Below are 21723 nucleotides of genomic sequence, written 5' to 3' on the forward strand. Positions count from 1 at the left end.
GCGTGTCTTGACCAGCAACCCAGCGGTCTTAAATGGTTGACTCGATCTTCGACTTTGTCTCAAGTGACATCAGACACCCCCAGCCAGGAGTCGGTGGGTTCATCAGACACAACCCTTAATTGGCATTGCCTGGGAGCAGGCCCTGTGCCCTCACCTGTCAACCTGCTTCTGTCCTTTTCTGTACCCGCAGCCAGAGAAGTATGCTGTGGGGTCAGCTCCACTATACAGTGAGGACGAGCTACTAGAAGACAGTCAGCAGCTACTGGCAAGTCAAGATGTGTAGGAGACATCTGCCGCTTCCTCCACTAGGCGGGCAAGTAGTGATGAGGAGAGTGGCGTGGGAGCTGGTGTTGTGAGCGGTCAGGCTCCTGACCCAGAGACAGTTGAGGAGGACATCAGTGACATGCAGACAGTACTCGGTGATGATGATGTAGCTGATCACACTTGGGAGCTGGGTGATGAAGGTGCTTCATCATCATTGGGAGAAGAGGGTGGCAGCTTGCTTGTGAGACAGCGAATGGAGCAGGCAAGTCGCCAGCATGGCCAGGGGTGGGCAGGGTAGCAGTAGTGGGAGGTCAGGAGCCAAACGTGCCCGGGGTAGACCACCTGCTTCGCAGGAGCCTACCTGCTCGGAAAGTAGTGGTGCACGGGTTCACGGAGGCAGCGGTGGTAGCAGTCAGTTGGGGTTAAACTCACCTACTCGGTGGTGTGGCAGTTTTTTGTTAAGCCGCCGGAGGAGTTGAACAGGGGCCAAATGTAGAATCTGTGGGCAGAAGGTGAAGCGTGGCCAGGGTGTTAATGTTGGCACCACAGCCCTGCGTCAACATATGCAGCGTCACCATAAAGTGGGCTTGGAGGACCGTGGCTCCGATGTGTTGGTCCAGCCTGCTGCAGCAACAGCTGCATCACCCAGTGGCACGCAGCCGATTTCAGGCAGTCAAGGCTCCACCACCTCAGCCAAAATGAGCTGTCTGTCCTTCCCATCATCTGCTGGTCCTGATGCTCCTGCTCTTCGCCCTCCTACTCCTCATCCGTCATTCTGTCAGCAATCGATCACCGAAGCGATTGCCAAGAGACAACAGTATGCGTGCACTCATCCAACGGCGCAGAAGCTGAACATGCTCCTGTCCAAGTTGCTGGTGCTGCAGTCCCTCCCCCTCCAAGTGGTGGACTCTGCATCTTTCAGAGAACTGATGGCTTATGCCGAGCCAAGGTGGAGAGTCCCAAGCTGTCATTTCTTTGCCAAAAAGGCAGTACCAGCCCTGCACACACATGTAGAACAGAAGGTGGGTCAGTCCTTGAGCCTGTCGATGTCTGCCAAAGTGCACGGCAGCACCGACTTGTGGAGCTGTAACAACGGTCAGGGACAATACATGTCCTTTACGGCCCACTGAGTGAATGTGGTTCCTGCACAGCAACACCAGCAACTTGGCCAGGTGATGCCGCTTCCGCCTCCACGTTCTCATGCCTTTGGTCCTGTGACAATGTCTGCCTCTGCCACCTCATCCTCCACCGTGTCCTCAGCCTCCACTGCAGGGACAATTCACAGTGTCTCTCCAGCATACCACATGTGCAGGGCACGGCAGTGTCACGCTTTTCTGCACCTCATTTGCCTGGGCGAACAAAGTCACACAGGGGAGGAACTGCTCCATGTCCTTAATCAAAAAATTTAATCCTGCCTTTCTCTGCGACTACCGAAAATCGGAACCATGGTGACCGACAATGGGAAGAACATGGTGTTGGTGCTGCGTCAAGGAGGGCTGAGCCATGTGTCCTGCATTGCATGTGTGTTAAATCTGGTTGTCAAGCAGTTCCTGAAGTTTTCCACCCATCTGCAAGACATCCTAAAAATGGCCAGGAAACTTTACATGCATCTCAGCCACTCCTATACTTACTGCAAAGCACACCCTCCTTGAGCTGCAGCGGCAGAACGGCATCACCCAACATAGGCATATATACGATGTTTCCACCCGTTGGAATTCCACCCTCCATATGTTGGACCGACTATACGAACAGAGAAAGGCCATAAACAATTTCTTGATGATCCAAGTGGACAGGAGTACTCCCCTGTGTAACTTCGATGTCAGCCACGGGCAGCTCATGCGTGACACCTGCCGTTTGCTCAGGCCCTTCGAGAAGTTATTTGTCAGTTGCCAGGACTACGAGATGAACGATGTAATTTCCCTGCTTCGTGTTCTGGAACAGATGCTGGTAAATCTGGCTGGTCAGAGGACTGGAGACATGGCGCCTACATCTCACGGCCACATGAGCTCTTTGGGGGCTGAACTGTAGGAGGAGGAGGACATTGGAGCACAAGCAATGTGTAGCAAAATGGATGGTTTTTCTACACAGGTGACAGGGGAGGAGGAGCAGGAGGAGCCAGAGGAGCTACAGGGCGATGAGGAAGTGGAGGCAGAGGACCCAGACACACTGTGTCAGTATGCAGTGGAGAAGGAGGCAGGGAGTCCCTCCAAGTCACTTGCACAAATGGCCCGATGCATGCTCGCTTGCTTGTGTAGTGACAGCCGAATTGTCACCATTCTGCAGAGGGATGACTTCTGGCTCTCCACCTTGTTGGACCCTCACTACCGGTCCAAAATGGAGGCTGTTTTTACACCCGCTGAGAGGCAGGACAAACTGAACTACTATAGAGAACTACTATAGAGACATCCCATGTGGTCAGTTGACTGCTGCCTATCTGCGCCATCGTCCATCCTCTCACAGGTCTAACCGAGGGGGCCTTCTGCACTCATGTTCCACTGTCATGGCTGAGTCGCTGATGAGCAGCTTTCTTCACCCGCATAGTGAAAAAACTACTCACCAGCAGCTAGACATAGAGCAGGACCTGAACCAGCAGGTGGTGGCATACTTGGAGTGCACCCTTCCAGCCGTCATTGAAGATCCGCTGGACTACTGGTCAGCTAAACTGGATTTGTGGCCGCAACTGGCCGAGTTTGCCCTGGAAAAGCTGTCCTGCCCGGCCAGTAGTGTGGCATCAGAGCGGGTGTTTAGTGCAGCAGGGGCCATAGTTACCCCAAGAAGAACTCGCCTGTCCACCCAAAATGTGGAGAGACTGACCTTTATCAAAATGAATCAGGCGTGGATCAGCCCGGATTTCCACCCACCAATGCCTGATGCATCAGACTAGATCATCTATGGTGCCTCACCAAAACTTTGACAAAAGAGACTGGTTTCTTCTGGCTACCTGCCTCAGCTACTATTCTGATGCTGCCACCCGCCTGATGCCACACATTGGATGCCAATTGCTCTTTCTTTCACCCACCATCTTCAGCTGGTACTGGTATTGCCACCCTCCTCCACACTATATCATACTGCCACTCTGTGGCATCCTGATGCTTCTGCCACCTCCACACTATGTCACCTGGGCACTCTGTGGTCTCCTTATGCTGCTGCCACCTCCACACTGTCACCTTGCCACTCTGTGGTCTTCAGATGCTGCTGCCATCTCCACACTATATCACCTTGCCACTCTGTGGTCTCCTCATGCTGCCGCCACCGCCACACTATGTTACCTTGCCACTCTGGGGTCTCCTCATGCTGCTGCTACCTCCACACTATGTCACCTTGCCCCTCTGTGGCCTCCTGATGCTGCTGCCACCTCCCCAATATGTCATTGGGCCACTCTGTGGACTTCTCATGCTGTTCCCACCCTCCCAACTTCATGACTGGGCCACTATTTTGCCTTTCAGCCTGGCTGACATCATTTATTTGACCCTTCTTCTGATCTGTCAGAAGGAAGGAAAAATGAGACGTACAATGTATCCTGTCTGTGTAGCAGCTTTAAAGCCTGTATGTTCCCATAAGAATTGGCTTGTGATTTCTTAGCCAATAGCAGGAGTTGGTGTTTTGGAGCCACTCTTATTTTTTTGGGCATTAGCAATACTGATGGATTACTGACCAGATGCTGACCTAGTGAAGGTGGATGCTCCACAGACAGGATCAGTGTTTTGTGGGTTATTGGTCTGACGGATCAGAGGAAGGGCAAAATAATCAGTGACGTCAACACAAACCTACTGCTGACACCCTCTCCACTCTGTCGGGGGGCTCTACTTGTATAATAGAACAGGCTCTGCAGACATCTATGTGGAATCAGCTGCCGACGGTCTAAAAGGAGTGTGCTGCTTCTTGGCGCTAACATCGACCTGTAAGGCTGAGTTCATACTTGAGTAATTTGGTCAGTTTTGGCCCCGTGACTGCCCAAATAAGTGAAGTGTGCAGTGATTCTAAGAGCGACGCCTGTCATCTGAATGTTATACTGACTCACAGTATTATTTCACTACCACAGCAGACTCCCTATGCATGTTACTGCAAGGCACAGTGTTCTACACCACTATAAAGGCTATCTGCAGCCAGGAAATAGCAGTTTTTTAACGAATAATTTCAGGTCGAACCACATTTTATTCAGAAAATTCGGTGAACCGGCCGAATCGAATTTTTTAAAAATTCGCTCATCTCTAGTAGCATCCTAGTAATATCTAACAAATTATAGGCAGTGATGCCCAGTTTGCAGTGTTCCCCGACGAACACATGCGATCTGCCATCTTTATTCCCAAGCCCGGCGATGCAGAGGTAAGCCGCTCTGAAACACATGCGGTTACCGGGAGCAGGCAGTTCCGAGAACAGCCCGATGAAGGCAGGACTTACCTCTGCATCGCTGGGCTTGGGAACAAAGATGGCAGATCGCATGTGTTCGTCGGCGAACACTGCGAACTGGCCATCACTGATTATAGGCACTAGGCAGTTCATTTGCTGCCTTTTATTATCTTTCTAATACAGTATATCCCAGTGTATTATAGACTAGTAGGCATTTAATGTCCTGCCTTATGGTGGCTTTCTAATGCAGCATGACTCAGTGTATTATAGACTAGTGATGACTATGTGTGGCCTTTTGGTGCCTTTCAAAAACATCATGACACAGTGTCTTATAGACTAGTTGGCATCCTATGTGTTGCCATATTGCACCTTTCTAATACATCATGACCCAGTGTATAATAGACTGGTAGGCGCTCCATGTGCTGCCTTATGGTGCCTTTATAATACATCATGACCCAGTGTATAATAGATTAGTAGGTGCTCCATGTGCTTCCTTATTGCACCTTTCTAATACATCATGACCCAGTGTATAACAGACTAGTAGGTTCTCCATGTGCTTCCATATTGCACCTTTCTAATACAGCGTGACCCAGTGTATAATAGACTAGAAGGCGCTCCATGTGCTGCCTTATGACGCCCTTCTAATGCATTATAACCCAGTGAATAATAGACTAGTAAACACTCCATGTGTTGCCTTGTAGCACCCTTCTAATGTGGTATGTGGTGGAGCATTATTTTTTTTGCAGATTCTGCCCATATTGCACAGAGGTAAGTGAAGATAACATGTAGGCCATATACTTCTATGGGTGATTTATCACAAATCCATACCATACAAATCTGTAAAACAGCTACTGTATGTGCATGAAGCCTAACTGAACAAATAGTTTTATGCCAAATAAGGTAGATTGGCATCTGTATTAATTCTGGCCAGATTTGGCATTTTCATAATTTTTTTTCCTTTTGCAGGTTGCATCCCCAACAGACACAAGCAATTTTGACAGTTTTCCAGAAGACAACGACGATCCTCCACCTGATGACAACTCAGGATGGGACGTAGACTTTTAATGCATTTTTCTTACCTGCTTCTGCCTTGCTGAAGACAGCTTTCCTGAAACATGGCTGCCAATAGAACAAAAGAAAGAACTGGGGAAGATTAATGCTCGGGGTCACCATGATGCCTTGATTGATGCTGCTATAGTAACTACAGTGGCATTAGGACTTATTGCTTAGTTCACAAAAACCCTTGTTAACATACTTTTTGTTTTGACCTTCAAAATAGCAGTCGACATGGTGGTCCTGAAGCAAAGCCTCATTCAAAACTATATGCTTTCTAATATTGCAGAGTTGACAATTTACCTTTTGAACAGTATAGTTTAAAATGCATTAGAACTGTACATATTTTGTAGCTAGCACTACCCATAGGAAAAAATAATTTATTTTGGTACAGTTGTCCATGTTAGGTAGGGATGCCTGTATCTTTACAAGAGGGATATGCAGGATAGCTCCTTTTTCTGCTGCCGTACTACAGATCTCATCATCATCTGGCTGGCTGGAGTTGATGGGATCAGTAGCTCGGTGGCAGCTATTGGGTCGAATATGCAGGTTTCTCTTTTAAAGTGCATAAATGATGACTTCCTGCAGGTCAGAGTAGATAAGTGTGGAAAATATTTATTAATGTTTTACCCCAGCTTTGTCCTGCTGACATAATGCTCCCTCTTTTTAACGTGACAATTAAAGTGTTCCCTATGGTCCATGGAAATAACCGGTACCCAATACAAAGGTTAAACTAGTATTGAAAAGTATTGAAGAAATAGGCCATGGTTGCCCTACAGTATTTAACTTGGGTTTGGGGACTTTGGGGCTCGCCCTTATACAAAAAGTTTTTCTACGACAGGTAGGAAGTGGTCAAGCGATGATCACTGACAGTACTGTAAGACCTTGATAGGAAGATACATTTCCCTCTTGAGGGGTACACAGGATATCCTCCTGGAATATTGTAAGAAGTAGGCCCTGATTACCCTACAGTATTTAACTTTAAAGCTAGGCTCCCTCTTATACAAAAAGTTGTTCCAGGATATGTAGGAGGTGGTCATGCAATGATCACTGACAGTACTGTAGGACCTTGATGTTGCCCTCTTGAGGGGTGCACAGGATGTCCTCCTGGAATATTGCAATGCATTGTAGCGTTTATAACCCCCTTTAATTTTGTGAGAGCTACTGACATCTTTAAGGCATCTTCTAGTTGATAATAGGCTTTATTCCCATGGCTATTGGTACAGCTATAAAAATGGCTGCCAATGGTGTGTGTAAGCGGTAGATAAACCATAATAATCTGTATGTTACAAAATTTCCCCAGTAAATCGCTGAATTGGATGTTTGTTTTTCGCACTCATTGTGAGGACCACAATCATTTGGTCATTTTTTTTGTTCATGTCAATCCAATTCTTGAAGCTGTGTTTTTTTTGTTTTTGTTTTTTTTTTACTTATGTTCATGACCAGACTGAATGTTAACCTCTCTTTTGTTAGATTTTTAACAATTCTATTAATAAAAAGCACAACTGTTGCATATGCTGTTAAAAATGATCATGAAAGGGATCGTATTCATTCATCCATCTTCATTTACAGCATTGAATGTACTTATATTAGAGGTTCGAGGTTCGAGGTTCTCAATTGGAAACGGACTATGATTTGTGACATTAGAAAGGTAGTCATTTAATCGCATATCCTGCTAAATAATCTAAAGATCCAAGTCTACTCAGTCGCTGAGCTTAATAGGAGATGGAGTTAATATATTTTGACAGATACAAGTCCATTTCTCCTAGTGAGGACTAAAGAGGAGGGTCTTCTAAAAGATGTCAGTTAGTCAGATAAGCACTTTTCTATTTTATTTAGGTGCTATGTATAGATTTGTTCTGTGAGATGTATACAACTCAACACTCTTAGATATAGGAACATTCATATGAATTAGCACTAATTTAATTATAAATTCTAACATTAAATATGCAGAGGCAATACCAATTTATTCCTGACCAAAGTCCTACAAGTAAGTACCAGTGTATTCCAGCAATGTAGGTTTAATCTTCCTTATGTATGGAATAATAATTTTGGTAATAACAAACGTACTTTTCCGTGACTTGCAGAACTCTAAAATGGAACAGTTCAGTTTTGCTCTAGGCCTTCCAAAGTATTACGTAACCCTACTGAGTTAATATGTAGCAATAAGCCAAGATGAACAAGGCATGATAAAAAGCGTATCATATCTAGGAGGTAAATTGTATATGTGTCCTATGTAAATATAAGATCTATGCCTTGAGAAAACTATTGATCTGCTTTGGAACATCATACATGAATGACCAGAAAAAGAACCAAGCGAACTATGTGGCATATACTGTATATACTCTGTAACTACCTCTGTTTAAGGGGATAGCTACTTATCTACTGGGCTGATGTTGCAGGGGAAAGATGGGAACTCTGACAGTAGAGTCCAAGATTTATTTGTCAGTGTATCTGCTTTCTCCACAGCACCAAGCCTTTAAAATCCTCCCACTGTATGTTGTCCAAAGACTGGAGCACCATTTTACTGTAGATTTTTTAATCTTTGAAAAATAAAAAAGATTTCAAGTGCTTTTTGGCACAGCCTAAAGACTTAGGTTTGATGAAACATTTCAGGACAAATACTGTCATCCAGCGCTATTCATGTCACACAAAAGGCTTCCTTATTCTACTGTGACGTCCTCTAGGGGCAGAGGCAGTAGTAATTCCATGAAATCTCTCTAGCCGTCCTTAGGGATTGACAGTAACTAGCATCATATGCATCATTCATCCTCGTTGTGAAATATTTCATGGTTATTTCTGAGTTTAAAAAAACCTAGACATGTTCATATTTTTAAAGGCTTCATAAACCATGACTCTCCAAATATACAAGAACCCATTGCTCGACTGTATAGAGGGGGAGGGGGGCTATTGCGTTGGCAATATAAAATGATATACAGTACATACAAATCTCATCGGTGACGTTCTATTGTAGTCAACTTTACAAGTTTTGGGTCATTTTTTACATTTGGTTCGCCATACAGCGCCATTGTTTGGCTGTGAGATACTCATCTACATTCTGTGTCCCAAGCATGTCTGGATTGGATTGTATAAGTGCTCATCAAAACGCATTTGCTATTCTTGAACTTTACAGTAGGACCACAGACAATTACAGTATTTGTGTGAATATAGCTATTTTTGTGTTAAGATTTGATACGATATGCATAGTAGTTCTTTTTTAAGTAGTAACTCATTGGGTTATTTCATCATCATCTTATTTGTAATGTGCAGTGTTTTACTAGGTACAGGTGGACTTGAATTTTATTGTCAGTATTAGTGAGCGACTGTACCCTGTTCCCTCATCCGTCCTGAACCTTAAAACCTGATGATTTCGGCATTGTTACAAGTGCCTTAAATTCATGGCATCTTCTAATAACTTAACCGTTTGGTGTTATGCTGCATGACTAAGACAAACACACCTCAAGACGTTGTCCTTTCTTAGCTTGCTCTGTTTTACAGTTCTTTCTGCTGACGATTTCTAAGCCTTTATTATTATATATTGATGAAATACAGAAATGATGACGTTGTTTTAATGATTTCTGTTCAATGTACCAGAGCTGTGTAACTGTTAATGGGATTGCAGCATCATTTCTGTGAAATGTATCAATGTTTGTGCGGGTCTAATTAATACATGACATATTATCAGTCTTTACACAGGTATAACTGTTTTGCTAAGGTGCACATTAAAACTTTACAAAAAGTGATCGTTCTCCAGAATACTGGTCCAGACTAGTGTTGGGCAAATATCGCATGTGCTCAAGCCAGTGTATTTAAATCTAATTTAGCCTCTATTTCTGTTTCTGGCAGGATTACAGTCCAGAATGTTAGCCACTACAATATAAAGCTGCATGGCCAGTTACTTTAAAATAAATAAATAAATATGAGACTTCTGCTGTATAGGAATACTTACTAGTAGTAAGTATTCCTATACAGCAGAAGTCTCATATTTATTTATTTTTATTTTATTTTTTAAAGTAACTGGCCATGCAGCTCTATAGTGTAGTGGCTAACATTCTGTGCTGTAATATAGAAGGTTGTGAGTTTGAATACCGTCAGAAACTTTTCAGAAATAGAAGCTAAATGAAATTTATATATTTTATCTATTTTTTTATAATTGTAAAAAAATGTGTCATTACTATTACTAATATATATATATATATATATATATATATATATATATAATCATACTTCTAATATATATGAATATGCATAATATGTGGGAAACTACTAATGATGCTTTAGCCATAATATATTATAATATATTATAATATATTATATATTCTTAATATATATTATATGTAAATATATTATGGCTAAAACCTTATATATATGTTTAAATAAAATTTAGCCTCTATTTCTGAAAGGGTTCTGATGGGATTTGAACTCACAACCTTCTACATTACAGCCCAGAATGTTAACCACTACACTATAGAGCTGCATGGCCAGTTACTTAAAAAATAAAATAAAATAAAATATGAGACTTCTGCTGTATAGAAATACTACTACTTAGTATTCCTATACAGCAGAAGTCAAATATTTTTTTTTTTAACTGGCCATGCAGCTCTATAGTGTAGTGGTTAATATGCTTGGCTGTAATGTAGAAAGTTGTGAGTCTGAATCCTGCCAGAAACTTTTCAGAAATAGAGGCTAAATTAGATTTAAATACACTGGGTGTCCCCAAGCACTGACTTCATATATGGACATAGCTATATATGGAGTCAGAGCAGGGACTCCTAAGCCAAACTATACTCCCAACACCCTCCACTCTTCAGAGCAGCGGGTGCCTGGTTTAATGCTTTGGTTCTCCTATTGACTTCCATTGTGCTCGGGTGCTGTGTAGAGCACCCGAGCAGCGGGAAGTGTTCTTCTCGAGCACACAAGCATTTTGGTGCTCGACCAACACTAGTCCAGACTCAAATACATTGATCCTGGCAAGAACTAGAATTTAGGTTGGGCAATGGGATTACTCACTTACGAGCTATCCTCCCCAGCAGAGTTGGCAAGCTATGTGTGAAATGTTCTTGCAGGAGATCTACAGATTGGCTTCTCCCAATAGTTCTCAATTGTCCTGATCAAACAATTTAAAGGGGCTGCAGCACATTATGTGGTGGAATGGGTTATTTTGACCTACAAAGTAAATTCCCAGATTTGTAGCCATCTCTGTAGGTTTTTCATACATGAACAATGAACCATTACATGATTGCAATATTTTAGGCTGGACACACACATTAGATAAATGTTATCCAAAGCTACCAATTTTTCTAGGATCAGCTTATGATCAAATGAATATGGGGGCCTCCCATCCGCCACCCTAAGTCGGAGGAAGGAAAGATTTCACATACTGGATTTTCCAAAAGCAGATAAGCCACTACCAGATGTGTCTGACAGTGGCTCACTCCTGTTTCCCCATTGAAATAAAGATGCATGCTTAACTAAGCATGCAGAGTATGCATGGGTGGATTAGGGTTAAATGACGCCAAATTATCGTTCAGCCAACCTCTATTACATGTGTATGGATAGCTTTTGTTTTTTATTGCATGTTATTTTCAATTCATCTAAAGAGCAGTTCATATTTCCTACTGAAAGCAAGCAAAATGTTGCATTCAGTAGATGACATGAAGTTAGTTTTGTTTTGTCCCTGCCCATCAAACCCATCCTATCTATAATCATCGTGTTCATTCATTTTACACTGAACCTAGAACTGTGGTGCATCTATTCCAATCCTATTAAAAACAAATTAAAGGGACACTGCAGGATTAGAAAAAAAAAAGCATCTGCTACAATTCTTTCTGCTGGTGATTTCTAAGCCTTTTTTTATTATATTTTAATGAAATACAAAAATGATGGCATTGTTTTAAAGGGGTTATCAAATGAATAATGTAAAAAAATAACATTTACATGACCACCTCTTTCTAACAAAACTGGAACCAGCCCTGTACCTTACATGGATCCAGAGATCTCCTCATGTATTGTTCCATTTGTTCTACTAGATTTATTTCAAGTTGTCAGCCTTAAAGGCAACCTGTCACTAGTTTTATGGTGTCCTAACTAAGGGCAACATAAATAAGTGACTGATTCTCTTAGCAAAATGCTGGGTCACTTTCTTTAATTGACCCAGTCAATCTGCCAACATCTTGTATTGAAAAGCTTCAGCTGATAATGATGAGTCCTGAATATTCATGAGCTCCTGACTCTCCCCGCCCACCTGCTGCTGAATGACAGTTTTTTTCCATATGAATCAGCAGCAGGTGGGCAGGGGAGTGGCTATAGCTCTGAATTAAATATATGCTGGACTTAATGACATCATGCTGGACTCAAATCAGCTCATTAACATGCGGCATCTTTGTGTGCATATTATGAGGTAACCATCTGTCACACCAGTAAGTGAATACATCTAAGGTACTTTTTAGTAGTTAATGATTGTATATAATTAGTTAGATTATAATCAAATATCCACATGACAGGTTCCCTTTAAGGGGTATTCCCATAACATACAATGGGGACATATCGCTAGGATATGCCCCCATTGTCTGTTAGGTGCGAGTCCCACCTCTGGGACCCGCACTTACAAGGAGAATGGAGCGGGGAGATCTGTGGCTGGAGGACCCCAGGTTTCCTGGGGTCTGTCCACCACCAAGCGATGCTCCCCGCTGCTCCCATACAAGTGAATGGGAGCGCACCAAGCACGCGCGGCCCCTGCTCCCATTCATTTCTATGGGGCAGACGGAAATAAACGAGCCAGTGCTCGGCTATTTTCGGCGGCCCCATTGAAATTAATGGAGGGCGGCTGTGCATGCGCAGTGCGCCCTCCATTCATTTCCCCACTTCGTTCTCGTTGTAGGTGCGGATCCCAGAGGTGGGACCAACACCTATCAGACAATGGAGGCATATCCTAGCGATATGCCCCCATTGTATGTGACGGCAAAACCCCTTTTAAGGGTGTGTCCTTTCTCAGGAGCGTGTTCTTTTTGCTGCAGCTGGTGGCAGTTGAAGGATGGAACTCAGCATGTGCTTCTGTCTCAGTGAGAAGGACAAAGAAATAATAAAAAGGGCAAACAGCAGGTGGTGCTATACAAATAGATTTCATTGAACAACTCAGTAGCTATAATCAATGTTTAATTACAAGCAATTACAAAAGTACTCAGATCCAGGTGCTGGTTTGAAAACTGTAGAATATTTTTTTTCGTGGGACAACCCCAATAATGAACGAGGATGTACTGCATTAGTGGAAACTGTATGTGGGCAAACAAAGTGCTGTTAATGGGGGGTGGGTGACACACACACACGCAAATTCTCTAACTGCAGCATGTGTGTCAGCAGTTAAGAATGTACATAAATGCTAACAGTAATCTACAAAGCCTGCATTATATAATCTGGAATATTTATAGAATTCTAACATAAGGGGAGTCTAAATTTTTTACATAAGCATTGTTTAGTCTGTAATATTCAGCGATTTGTTCCCTATCTTCATTCCCACTTGAACCTCCATGTCTTGTTCTTCATCTTAGGCACTGACTATGCTCCTGCTAGTCATAGAGCAAGGATAGATAATTAACTGCCTATACCCTAAATTAATGAATCCATAAGTTACTGTCTATTCTTCTTATTTAACCCCATTTGTGGAGGGGAAAGGCATGTGATCCCACTCCATATACAGCGGGTGCCAGCTGTATTATACAGCAGACACCCGGCCGCAATGACAGGGATCAGAGATGATGCCAAACGCAGTCATTTAACCCATCAAATTCAGCTGTCAATAGTGACCGCAGCATCCTGTGGGGTTAGGCAGATGGAGGGTGCTCCCTTTGCCTTCTAATTGGAGCCCCCGAGAAGAAATCACAGGGCTCCAATTGGTTGCCAATTGGTGGCCTTGTAGAGGTTCTCAGACCTGTCATGGTTAATTGCCTGAAAAGCCATGTCCAAAGTATAGCTTCTCAGACAGTCTGTCAGGATCCCATAGACTGAATATTGTTCTATTGCAGTCTATGAGACCAACAGTCAAAAGATTTAATGTTCAAGTCCCCTAAGGCCCCTTTCACATGAGCGAGTTTTCCCGCGCGGATGCAATGGGTGACGTGAACGCATAGCACCTGCACTGAATCCTGACCCATTCATTTCAATGGGTCTGTGTACATGAGCGTTTTTTTTCACGCATTAGTTCTGCGTTGCTTGAAAAATGCAGCATGTTCTATATTCTGCATTTTTCACGCAGCCCTGGCCCCGGATAAGTGAATGGGTCTTCAGTGAAAAATGCATTGCATCCGAAAGCAAGTGCGGATGCGATGCGTTTTTCACTCATGGTCGCTAAGAGATGTTGTTTGCAATCCTTCAGTTTTTTATCACGTGTGTGAAAAACGCATCAAAACGCATTGCACTCGCACGGAAAAAACTGAACAACTGAACGCAATCGCAGACAAAGCTGACTGAACTTGCTTGCGAAATGGTGCGAGTTTTACTGAACACACCCTGAACACATATGGACCTAATCTGTCATGCTCGTGTGAAAGGGGCCTAAGGAAACTAAAAGTTAAGGTGTTTAAAAAAAAAAATGATTTAAAATTTAAATCACCCTTTTCCAAATGTTCAATATATATAAACAATAAAAAATAAACATAACAGGTATTGCTGCATCAAAAAATGCCCAAACTATTAAAATATATATTTTGCCATTTTATGGTTATCTTGTCCCCCCCAAAAAGTCAGTCAAAACGTCACACATACCTCAAAATAGTACCATGAAAACTACAGTTTGCAAAAAAACAGCCCTCATACAGCTCCGTAGACTGAAATATACAAAAGTCCTTAAAGAGGACCTGTCACCTCTCCTGACATGCCTGTTATAATAGCTTCATGCATTCCCCATGTAATAACAATTCTGGAGCGTCTATTCTTATGTCTCTATGTTGTGCCATTCCTTTATTATTTCTACTAGAAGTTGGGTGTGTGTACCTGCACAGACTCACTCTATCCAATAAGAGCTACCCCCAACTGGTTACCTCCCCTCTGTACCCTTACTGCAGACTGCTAGCAATTCACTCATAACTTCTAGTAGAAATAATAAAGGAATGGCATAACATAGAGCAATAAGAATAGATGCTCCAGAATAGTTATTACATGGGGAATGCATGAAGCTATTAAAATAGACATGTCAGGAGAGGGGAAAGGTCCTCTTTAAGGGGTGAAAGCACAGGATGTCATGAAAGGCCCTGATGTCCTAAGTTTGAAAAGGATGGACATCTATATAACCATTTCTTTTTCCTTAGTACAACCATCTACTGGCGATAAACCTGAAGAGGGGGAAAGGACTGTCTCAGCAATTGCAGTTAAACATAATTTTATGCCTTTGATGATGATGAAAAGCCTTTGAACTTTAAAAGGTTCTCCACTGTGGAAATCCCTATTTATTAGAATAGTCACTAGACAGTAAGATAATCCCAAAGTGTCTACTTGCTTGAACCTCCAGCAATCAACTGTAATCTGTTTGGTTTCCAAGTTGTTGGAAAATTTGTCCAAACAGATGAGGTGTTATAAATAATAAAAAAAACTGTCAATCAGTGTCCGGGGTGGCGGAGAAGGACAGAAGTTTATGAATATCTAGACTTGTTGGCATGTGCTGCAGCTGTTAGACCATAGCAGCATAAGGGTCCATTCACACATCCGCAATTCTAAATTGCGGACCCATTCATTTCTATGGGGCTGCGCGATGTGCTGCCCGGATCAGGAAATGCGGACCCGCACTTCTGGGTCCGCAATTCCGATCCTGAAAAAAATAGAACATGTCCTATTCTTGTCCGCAATTGCAGACAAGATTAGGCATTTTCTATTAAGTGCCAGCGATGTGCGGTCCACAAAATGCGGAACACACATTGCCAGTGTCCGTGTTTAGCGGATCCGCGGATCCGTAAAACACACACAGATGTGTGAATGGACCCTAAAATTGGTGGCAGATTAAATTAAATTTCTTGATAGTACCACCACAGGAGTTAAAGGGGTATTCCATTCTTAGACAATGGGGACATATCGCTAGGATGTGCCCCCATTGTCTGATAGGTGCGGGTCCCTCCTCTGGGACCCGCACCTACAAGGAGAACGGAGCTGAGAAAGTTGAGGAGGGCGCTGGCTCGGCAATTACCGTCGGCCCCATAGAAATTAATGGGAGCGGTGGCCACACATGCGCGGTGCTCTCCCTTTCCCTTTAATGGGAGAAGCGGGGAGCTGCGCCTGGTGGTGGACGGACTCGCCCTGGCTCCGTTCTCCTTGAAGGTGCAGGTCCCGCACCTATCAGACAATGGGGGCATATCCTAGCGATATGCCCCCATTGTCTAAGATGGGATAACCCCTTTAAAGACTACATAGTAATCAATAAAATTAATTGATTGTTGTGTAATGCAGGAATGGTGCTCCAGACCAAGAGATGCCCTTTGTAACCACTCTCAACTCTGGTCAGGAGAAGAGGATCCTTAACAGATCTCCCTCCATAAACTCAGAATCCCCTGAGAGGGAACACTGCATACAAAAATGGATTTTCTGAGCTAGACAACCCAGTTAAACTTAATCAGGTTGTCCCACTAAATATCCTACATGTTCCAAATGAGCACCTGGATCTAAATACTTTTGTATTTACATGCAATTAAGAGATTAGTATAGCCACTGAGCTATTCAATGTATAGTTCCGCCTGCCGTTTGTTCTTTTCCTTATTTCTCTGTCCACCTCATTGAGGTGGTCGCACGCACTCAGTTTAAATCTTCAACTGCCACCAGCCATTTCTCCTGTTAGCTGTGGCAGTTACATAGAAAGTGCTAAAGCAGAAAGTACACTAAGAAAGGAAACCCCCTGATCTGCCAGCCTGAAATAAATCTAGCAGATTGGAGTAATAAATGGGGAGATCTCCGGAGCCATGTGAGGTACAGGGCTTGTTCTTGCATTGTTCGAAAGAAATTGTCGTGTAGTATATGATTTAAATTTTTTAAGTCAGTCAGGGCTTAACCCCTTTACTGTACTTAATAACTAGGAACATAATTGTCATAATGATACTCTACAGTCTTCCCCAACCTGTGGCTCTCCAGCTGCAGCTGAGGCTGACTGGTCATGATGAGAATTGTAGGTTTACAACAGTTGGACAGCGACTGGTTGGGGAGCACTGCTGTATTAACAATGATCACACGCGCATAGGCTGATAGACCATGGGGCTACAGATATTTTCATCCTCCAAATTGGCTACATTTACAGTACTACTAAATACTATGTAGATATATAGGCACAAGAGGTGCAGACTCAATTTATCTACTAGTGTACTATCTCAAGACATGTCACATAATAGGAAGGGAAATCATACTGATCTGCATCTCAGAACCTTGCATAATGGTTCTCCCCAACCACTCTTCCCTCTAAGCTGTGTTTTCTAGAATTGAGAGTTAAAATTTCTAAACTCTGCAGCAGGTAGAGCTGTTATTGGTCTCGCTAATCCTCGTTAGTATGTTGTTTTAACCCTTTCCTTTCCAGAGAGCACAGCTTAGAAGGACACTGTCCACAACCATTATGAAAAGAAGGCTTCTCTAAACGTACTTTCTTATGATCTGCTATAAACATAAGGTTGTCACAACAATAAGAACACAGGAACCATCGGCTAGCCAACGGGCACTCTTTTTAAGGCTCTTATGTTTACTAATCTCCATCACATACAGCCTTCCAACCACCAGATCATCATCATCTTTTCCATGTTGTCCCCCTACACATGTGAGGCTCCATTAATATGTGATTCATTGTTTTCTTTGCGATAACATTTTGGCATGGAGTTTGCTACAATAGTGATGGGTTTTGCCACATGGTTAGGTTTCCTTATGTAGCTTTGGAAGACAAAATCATGAGTGGATCATAAAAGGAGAAAAAGTATAAAGATACAACAGATATTGGCTTCCAAAACTGCATCAGGAAAGCTGACCATTTGGACATCACCTAAGTAGCCACCAAAATTCAAATCTGATATACTATCAATTAAATGTGTCTGTAATCCAAATTACAGTTGATCAAACAGCCTTCCATAGCCCTTAGCAAAGCAGAGCCACTGCTATATATGAGTTCTTCTATATGCAATCCATTTTTGACACAAGCTGTCAATGCTAGTAGAAAGAGGACAGTAAATTTTTGCTGTTTTTTTGTAATGCACACTCATGACTATGAGACATCAAAGCTTAGGGTTCTTCCAGTCAGAAATGTTCTATTGGACGTTGCCTATTTATTCCACTTTCTGCTCTTTTTAAATGGTCAATTATTTTGTATATTTATGGGTATATTTTCCTTAGGTCTTCTCTGACTGTATTCTTCAAAAAAAAAAGAAAAAAAAAGAAAAAACAAAAAAGTGACTTTGTCTGAACACGTCTGTCCTCAAATGGTCATTGACCAGTTGCACTCTTTTGATGTAGATAAATAATATTCTTCATATAATGAATTGCTCTTGATTTGCTCTGTATTTTACCTGCAGCCGTATTGCTGAGTGCCTGTTGTATACTTTATAGAGTTCAAATAAAGCAATTACTTTTGAATATTTCTCATGTTATTTTATACAAATTTCTCAACTGACCAGGAGAATATTGTCAGGGAACTAAAAAACTATTGTCTGGGAAGCTAGATTTAAGATAACATTAAACTATCTCGGGTTATGTTCTATCTTATATGCTATAATAATTTACTCTCGAATAAGGCTAGTTTCACACTAACGCTAAACTGTTCCGGTAGTGGTACAGCCTGCCGGAGTCCATTGTATCCGGCATAGTCGGATACTACCTTTCCCCGCCAGAGCCAATACACTATAATTAAATAAAATTATAGTCAATGGGGCCTGGAGGTGCTGCAGCAGTTTCCGGCTTTGCCGGATGTGATGAACTTTGGCAGGCTGTTCCTCTGTAGCAACAGCCTGCCAGAATAGTTTAGAGCTAGTGTGAAACTAGCCTAATACTGATCCATTATTGGATTAGCTTCTCCGGATTATGGAAGTGAATTTTGCCAAGTACAAGATTTGCAATGAAGTATTGCTAATATTTGCTCTCAATATTAGTAAGCAGTGGAGTTGGTTCATCTTTTGGAGCATCTACATAAATTATTTAAAGGTTCACTTTTAAATAGCTGACCCTTTTTTATATGAAATTGCCAATACTAGCTGATGAAAATATTATTTTGCCCATAGTCTGCTCCTGTTAAGGTTGTGCTTATTCCACCGTCTGGTTTAGGGTGTATTTACACCAGTTTTGTGGTGTTTTTTTTGGGACTGTGCACATTTTGGTGAAAATGATATAAAACTCTTGTTTGATCAGCAGCTACCTCTCCCAACCCCTAAACATATGCCCGCTTGGCCGAGCATGCATATATCCTGAAAGGGGAGAGCCGTTGCCAGGCACCTCTTGCATTAGATTGTCTCCTCCAAGAACAAAAGGATCAGGCAGTTAAAATCCAATTGCTTAATCCTTATCTCCCCCAACATCATGGAAGAGTCAGCAGGCCCCATACATACACTCACCTAAAGAATTATTAGGAACACCTGTTCTATTTCTCATTAATGCAATTATATAGTCAACCAATCACATGGAAGTTGCTTCAATGCATTTAGGGGTGTGGTCCTGGTCAAGACAATCTCCTGAACTCCAAACTGAATGTCAGAATGGGAAAGAAAGTTGATTTAAGCAATTTTGAGCGTGACATGGTTGTTGGTGCCAGACGGGCCGGTCTGAGTATTTCACAATCTGCACAGTTACTGGGATTTTCACGCGCAACCATTTCTAGGGTTTACAAAGAATGGTGTGAAAAGGGAAAAACATCCAGTATGCGGCAGTCCTGTGGGCAAAAATGCCTTGTGGATGCTAGAGGTCAGAGGAGAATGGGCCGACTGATTCAAGCTGATAGAAGAGCAACGTTGACTGAAATAACCACTCGTTACAACCGAGGTATGCAGCAAAGCATTTGTGAAGCCACAACACGCACAACCTTGAGGCGGATGGGCTACAACAGCAGAAGACCCCACCGGGTACCACTCATCTCCACTACAAATAGGAAAAAGAGGCTACAATTTGCACAAGCTCACCAAAATTGGACTGTTGAAGACTGGAAAAATGTTGCCTGGTCTGATGAGTCTCGATTTCTGTTGAGACATTCAAATGGTAGAGTCCGAATTTGGCGTAAACAGAATCAGAACATGTATCCATCCTCTGATGGCTACTTCCAGCAGGATAATGCACCATGTCACAAAGCTCGAATCATTTTAAATCGGTTTCTTGAACATGACAATGAATTCACTGTACTAAAATGGCCCCACAGTCACCAGATCTCAACCAAATAGAGCATCTTCGGGATGTGGTGGAACGGGAGCTTTGTGCCCTGGATGTGCATCCTTCAAATCTCCATCAACTGCAAGATGCTATCCTATCAATATGGGCCAACATTTCTAAAGAATGCTATCAGCACCATGGTGAATCAATGCCACGTAGAATTAAGGCCGTTCTGAAGGCAAAAGGGGGTCCAACACCGTATTAGAATGGTGTTCCTAATAATTCTTTAGGTGAGTGTATAAGATGATTCACTGATTCTACCAAAATCAGGGGGTTCGGCGAAAATATTATCTAATGTGTATATTCACCTATAGACAGCCAATAGTGTATTGTAAAATCTGTTCTGACGTGGATCATCAACAGTAATGGAGAAATATGTTTTGTAGTGGACATCCAATACAGTAGTGGCTAAGGCAGAACCTAACAATACTTTTGTATAGCAACCTTGCTGTGGATACCAATGGGGTTAATTTTGCCTTCTCAGGTACCACAGCAACTAATTACATCTGACTCTCTTGAACACAGCTCTTGAGCCCATTTCCAGGATGGTGAGGGAGTAGCTCTAGGCAGAATCGGACTGAGGTGCCTAGGGCCCACCAGTAATATTTCTTTTGGGCCCCACCGTACGGATATATTCAAATATTATCTGCCCACTCAGCAACAAGATGCTACTAAATGATTGAATATGGGGGTCCCTGCAGCACCTCTGAGAAGGTAGGTCCTGGGGAGAAGGGGACACTGGCTACAGTAGCTTTCCTCTATACCTAGAAGTCATCTCAGCTCTGATCGTGTCTATAATAATAAATTGGAGAGTTTCTTTAATAATCTATAATGTTTTATTTTATTTGAACATAGGTTGGTTGAGGTGCTGTACATGGAATATATGTATGTAGTACAGTAAGTCTACTGTGTTATGTGCCACTTGTGCAGGGGGTGGGAGACTAGGGACCCACCTTGCTTAGGGTCCCACTGAAGGATTCACCTGTACCCCTGTGGGCCAGTCCGAGCCTGGCTCTAGGCTGTGCTTGAAATAGTTACCTTTTTTTTCTTATGTTCCTCCATCTCCAAAACATACAGTAGGAGCGTCGTATGGTCTGGTACATAGTATAATACGGGAAATACGGTAATTTACTGTTACATTTAAAATTCTTGTGCAATGCACAGGTACACAGGAGGATGTGAATAGTGAGGAAAACATCATAAAGCTCAAAATAAGACCATGGTACGCAATGGAAGTTACCTAGTTACTCAACATTTAAGTATATTTTAACTGCAAGGGCTAATCAAGGAAAACTGTCTGTCTTCTGGACAGGAAACACGGATGACTTTTTACACAGGAAACACATGGATGGTTTCTGTGTGCTGCCTGTTTTTCTCAAAGGCCCATTCTTTTGAGTGAATGAGACTTGTGGGAGAAGCTGAGCTGAATCCAGTAGTTTTATCGACATGGACCGATTGCTCATGTACATCGAACCATTAACACTAATAAGTCAGTGTTTAGTCCGGGTGCTGTCTGTTCTACACGTGGACAGTACCTAGACAGAAAATTGGCCTATAAAAACAAACACTAATTCTACAGAGCACAACATCATGAACATTAGTTCTTTGATCCCTAGGTAAGTCCGCCACTGCATTGGATGGCAGCGAATATGTAATTGTTTCTTGATTAGGTGAATTTGGGTCCAATACAAAGTTGTC

The 21723-nt window shown here is 42.5% G+C and overlaps 1 protein-coding gene across 3 annotated transcripts in view; it reads left to right on the forward strand.

The window, feature by feature from the left end:
• PRKG1 (protein kinase cGMP-dependent 1) overlaps positions 1-7315 on the forward strand; it is a 1174838-nt gene extending 1167523 nt beyond the window's left edge. For 2 of the 3 annotated variants that reach the window (XM_040435671.1, XM_040435669.1), the window contains exon 18: positions 5581-7315. In XM_040435671.1, coding sequence (XP_040291605.1) covers positions 5581-5679 — 99 coding nt within the window. In that variant the 3' untranslated portion in view covers positions 5680-7315. The remainder of the gene's footprint in view (positions 1-5580) is intronic. The other variant, XM_040435670.1, reaches the window with a different exon arrangement.
• Positions 7316-21723: the final 14408 nt, after the last annotated feature.

Source organism: Bufo bufo, chromosome 6, assembly GCF_905171765.1.
Source record: "Bufo bufo chromosome 6, aBufBuf1.1, whole genome shotgun sequence".
In the NCBI taxonomy this organism is placed as follows: Eukaryota; Metazoa; Chordata; class Amphibia; order Anura; family Bufonidae; genus Bufo; species Bufo bufo.